The 5,234-nt window shown below is 49.8% G+C and overlaps 1 protein-coding gene across 1 annotated transcript in view; it reads right to left on the reverse strand.

Moving 5' to 3' along the window:
- Window positions 1-210: 210 nt before the first annotated feature.
- LOC123484539 (kalirin-like) overlaps window positions 211-5,234 on the reverse strand; it is a 34,648-nt gene continuing 29,624 nt past the window's right edge. The window contains 1 exon segment of the mRNA XM_045215002.1: window positions 211-468. Within this exon segment, the coding sequence (XP_045070937.1) occupies window positions 289-468 (180 nt within the window). The 3' untranslated portion in view covers window positions 211-288.

Consider the following 5,234-nt stretch of genomic DNA (forward strand, 5'->3'; position numbering starts at 1 on the left):
ACCACTTCCTGTTTGAAGGCCACCAGACTGGACTGACACAGTGTTTCTGAACCTCCAAGAGTGAGAAAGTAACTCTGCAGAACTCACCAAGGTAAAACCACTAGGAATTCAGCTAAAACAACAAACACTTTTTACAAAAGTATCAAAATGACTTTCATAATGGAACTCCCCATACGTTCCCACGCATTCCACCCCCAGTCCCACCTTTCCCAGCGGTGGCAGTGTTGGTGGCGGCAGGCATCAAGCCGTCCATGTCAGTGCTGTGGGAGTGGGAAAGGCAGAGGGCGCTCATGGGTACCAGGCCCTCCTGTGGGGGGTGTGGTCTGTGGTCCTGACCAGACACCAGCCAGATCGCTCACTGGACCGCTCCACTAGCTCCACGGTCTGACCGCAACGAACACTCAGCTCCTCGGCACCGCCCGCCGAGAAGTCCAACAGGACCACGGTCAACTCACAGCCACCGGACAGCTAGAGAGGAGGGGGAGAGATGGCAGAGAGAGAGAGGGGAGAGAGGACAAGAGAGAGAAAGAAAGAGAGAGAGGGAGTGTTAACATTGTGTAAAATGAGTGGCCTCAGGTTGTCTAGCGGTTAGTCCCCACTCATTTAATAAAGAAAGAAAACATTGTGTAAAATGTGGTCATTTCAACATCTGAGCTAAAGCTTTGAGAGAGAAGTGAAAGACTAGAGTATAAGTAACAGTCTATGAACGACAGGAAAGACTGAGGCCTATAGAAGTTATGGTCTTAACGTTGACACTGGTATGCAGGGCACAGACAGGCACACTATCTCACATAGTCTCACATGTAAATCCCCCCAAATGACCTCTCTTGACCGGCTCTGGGGTATACCCCACCAGGCCTGGGTGTTTTGAAATACCTGACTAGAGCATGACCTGATCCTTATGGTACAGAGAGAGGAAGGAAAACACTCACAACAAGGGAGAGCGGGAGGAGGGGAGAGACATGGAGAGAGGGAGAGCGGGAGGAGGGGAGAGACATGGAGAGAGGGAGAGAGGGAGAGAGGGAGGAGGGGAGAGACATGGAGAGAGGGAGAGAGGGAGGAGGAGAGAGACAGGACGAGAGGGAGAGAGGGAGGGAGGAGGGGAGAGACAGGGGAGAGAGGGAGGAGGGGAGAGGGAGGGAGGGTATGAGAGAGGGAGGAGGGGAGAGACAGGGAGAGAGGGAGGAGGGGGAGAGGGAGGAAGGGTATGAGAGAGGGAGGAGGGGAGAGGGAGGGAGGGTATGAGAGAGGGAGGAGGGAGAGACAGGGAGATAGGGAGAGAGGGAGGAGGGGAGAGAGAGAAGGGAAGAAAGGAAAGAAAGGAGTCTAAGATAGGGAAGGAGGGAATGAAGGTAGGAGAGAAGAAGGGAGGGAGAAGAGGAGAGTGCAAGGAGTAACAGAGGGAGGGAGGGAGGGAGGGAGGGAGGGAGGGAGGGAGGGAGGGAGGGAGGGAGGGAGGGAGGGAGGGAGAAGAGAAGAGAAGAGTGCAAGGAGGAACAGAGGGAGGGAGGGAGAAGAGGAGAGTGCAAGGAGGAACAGAGGGAGGGAGGGAGGGAGGGAGAAGAGGAGAGTGCAAGGAGGAACAGAGGGAAGGAGGGAGGGAGAAGAGGAGAGTGCAAGGAGGAACAGAGGGAGGGAGGGAGGGAGAAGAGGAGAGTGCAAGGAGGAACAGAGGGAGGGAAGGAGGGAGGGAGAAGAGGAGAGAGCAAGGAGGAACAGAGGTAGGGAGGGAGGGAAGAAAGGAGAGTGAGGGAGAGAGGGAACGAAGGAGGTATAATACAGTGCCTTGCGAAAGTATTCATCCCCCTTGCCGTTTTTCCTATTTAGTTGCATTACAACCTGTAATTTAAATGGATTTTTATTTGGATTTCATGTAATGGACATAAGCAAAATAGTCCAAATTGGTCAAGTGAAATGAAAAAAATAACTTGTTTCAAAAGATTCTAAAAAATAAATAACGGAAAAGTGGTGCGTGCATATGTATTCACCCCCTTTGCTATGAAGCCCCTAAATAAGTTCTGGTGCAACCAATTACCTTCAGAAGTCACATAATTAGTTAAATAAAGTCCACCTGTGTGCAATCTAAGTGTCACATGATCTCATTATATATACACCTGTTCTGAAAGGCCCCAGAGTCTGCAACACCACTAAGCAAGGGGGCACCACCAAGCAAGCGGCACCATGAAGACCAAGGAGCTCTCCAAACAGGTCAGGGACAAAGTTGTGGAGAAGTATAGATCAGGGTTGGGTTATAAAAAAATATCCAAAACTTTGAACATCCCACGGAGCACCATTAAATCCATTATAAAAAAATTGAAAGAATATGGCACCACAACAAACCTGCCAAGAGAGGGCCGCCCACCAAAACTCACGGACCAGGCAAGGAGGGCATTAATCAGAGGCAACAAAGAGACCAAAGATAACTCTAAAGGAGCTGCAAAGCTCCACAGCGGAGATTGGAGTATCTGTCCATAGGACCACTTTAAGCCGTACACGCCACAGAGCTGGGCTTTATGGAAGAGTGGCCAGAAAAACGCCATTGCTTAAAGACAAAAATAAGCAAACACGTTTGGTGTTCGCCAAAACGCATGTGGGAGACTCCCCAAACATATGGAGGAAGGTACTCGTCGGATGTGGCAGGGCTTGAAAACTATTACAGACTACAAAGGGAAGCACAGCCGCGAGCTGCCCAATGACACAAGCCTACCAGGACGAGCTAAACCACTTCTATGCTCGCTCGAGGCAAGCAACACTGAAGCATGCATGAGAGCACCAGCTGTTCCGGACGACTATGTGATCACGCTCTCCGTAGCCGATGTGAGTAAGACTTTTAAGCAGGTCAACATTCACAAGGCCGCAGGGCCAGACGGATTACCAGGACGTGTACTCCGAGCATGTGCTGACCAACTGGCAAGTGTCTTCACTGACATTTTCAACATGTCCCCTGACTGAGTCTGTAATACCAACATGTTTCAAGCAGACCACCATAGTCCCCGTGCCCAAGAACTCTAAGATAACCTGCCTAAATGACTACCGACCCGTGGCACTGACGTCTGTAGCCATGAAGTGCTTTGAAAGACTGGTCATGGCTCACATCAACAGCATAATCCCAGAAACCCTAGACCCACTCCAATTTGCATACCGCCCCAACAGATCCACAGATGATGCAATCTCTATCGCACTCCACACTGCCCTTTCCCACCTGGACAAGAGGAACACCTACGTGAGAATGCTATTCATTGACTACAGCTCAGCATTCAACACCATAGTGCCCTCAAAGCTCATCACTAAGCTAAGGATCCTGGGACTAAACACCTCCCTCTGCAACTGGATCCTGGACTTCCTGACGGGCCGCCCCCAGGTGGTAAGGGTAGGTAACAACACATCTGCCACACTGATCCTCAACACGGGGGGCCCCTCAGGGGGTGCGTGCTCAGTCCCCTCCTGTACTCTCTGTTCACCCATGACTGCATGGCCAGGCACGACTCCAACACCATCATTAAGTTTGCCGACGACACAACAGTGGTAGGCCTGATCACCGACAACGATGAGACAGCCTATGGGAGGGAGGTCAGAGATCTGGCCGTGTGGTGCCAGGACAACAACCTCTCCCTCAACGTGACCAAGACAAAGGAGATGATTGTGGACTACAGGAAAAAAAAGAGGACTGAGCATGCCCCCATTCTCATCGACGGGGCTGTAGTGGAACAGGTTGAGAGCTTCAAGTTCCTTGGTGTCCACATCACCAACGAACTATCATGGTCCAAACACACCAAGACAGTCGTGAAGAGGGCACGACAAAGCCTATTCCCCCTCAGGAGACTAAAAAGATTTGGCATGGGTCCTCAGATCCTCAAAAATTCTACAGCTGCACCATCGAGAGCATCCTGACTGGTTGCATCACCGCCTGGTATGGCAACTGCTTGGCCTCTGACCGCAAGGCACTACAGAGGGTAGTGCGTACGGCCCAGTACATCACAGGGGCAAAGCTCCCTGCCATCCAGGACCTCTATACCAGGCGGTGTCAGAGGAAGGCCCTCAAAATTGTCAAAGACTCCAGTCACCCTAGTCATAGACTGTTCTCTCTGCTACCGCACGGCAAGCGGTACCGGAGTGCCAAGTCTAGGTCCAAAAGACTTCTCAACAGCTTCTACCCCCCAAGCCATAAGACTCCTGAACAGCTAATCATGGCTACCCGGACTATTTGCACTGCCCCCCACCCCATACTTTTTACGCTGCTGCTACTCTGTTAAGTATTTATGCATAGTCACTTTAACTCTACCCACATGTACATATTACCTCAACTACCTCAACTAGCCGGTGCCCCCGCACATTGACTATGCAACGGTACCCCCCTGTATATATAGCCTCCCTACTGTCACTTTATTCTATTGTATATATAGCCTCCCTACTGTCACTTTATTTTTACTTCTGCTCTTTTTTTCTCAACACTTTTTTGTTGTTGTTTTATTCTTACTTTTTTGTTTAAAATAAATGCACTGTTGGTTAAGGGCTGTAAGTAAGCATTTCACTGTAATGTCTGCACCTGTTGTATTCGGCGCATGTGACCAATAAAATTTGATTTGATTTGATTTGATTTGACTCTGGTCAGATGAGACTAAAATTGAGCTTTTTGGCCATCAAGGAAAACACTATGTCTGGCGCAAACCCAACACCTCTCATCACCCCGAGAACACCATTCCCACAGTGAAGCATGGTGGTGGCAGCATCATGCTGTGGGGATGTTTTTCATCGGCAGGTACTGGGAAACTGGTCAGAATTGAAGGAATGATGGATGGCGCTAAATACAGGGAAATTCTTGAGGGAAACCTGTTTCAGTCTTCCAGAGATTTGAGACTGGGACGGAGGTTCACCTTCCAGCAGGACAATGACCCTAAGCATACTGCTAAGGCAACACTCGAGTGGTTTAAGGGGAAACATTGAAATGTCTTGGAATGGCCTAGTCAAAGCCCAGACCTCAATCCAATTGAGAATCTGTGGTATGACTTAAAGATTGCTGTACACCAGTGGAACCCATCCAACTTGAAGGAGCTGGAGCAGTTTTGCCTTGAAGAACGGGCAAAAATCCCAGTGGCTAGATGTGCCTAGCTTATAGAGACATACCCCAAGAGACTTGCAGCTGTAATTGCTGCAAAAGGTGGCTCTACAAAGTATTGACTTTGGGGGGGTGAATAGTTATGCACGCTCAAGTTTTCTGTTTTTTTGTCTTATTT

The sequence above is a fragment of the Coregonus clupeaformis genome, unplaced genomic scaffold (genome assembly GCF_020615455.1).
Source record: "Coregonus clupeaformis isolate EN_2021a unplaced genomic scaffold, ASM2061545v1 scaf0348, whole genome shotgun sequence".
Classification (NCBI taxonomy): Eukaryota; Metazoa; Chordata; class Actinopteri; order Salmoniformes; family Salmonidae; genus Coregonus; species Coregonus clupeaformis.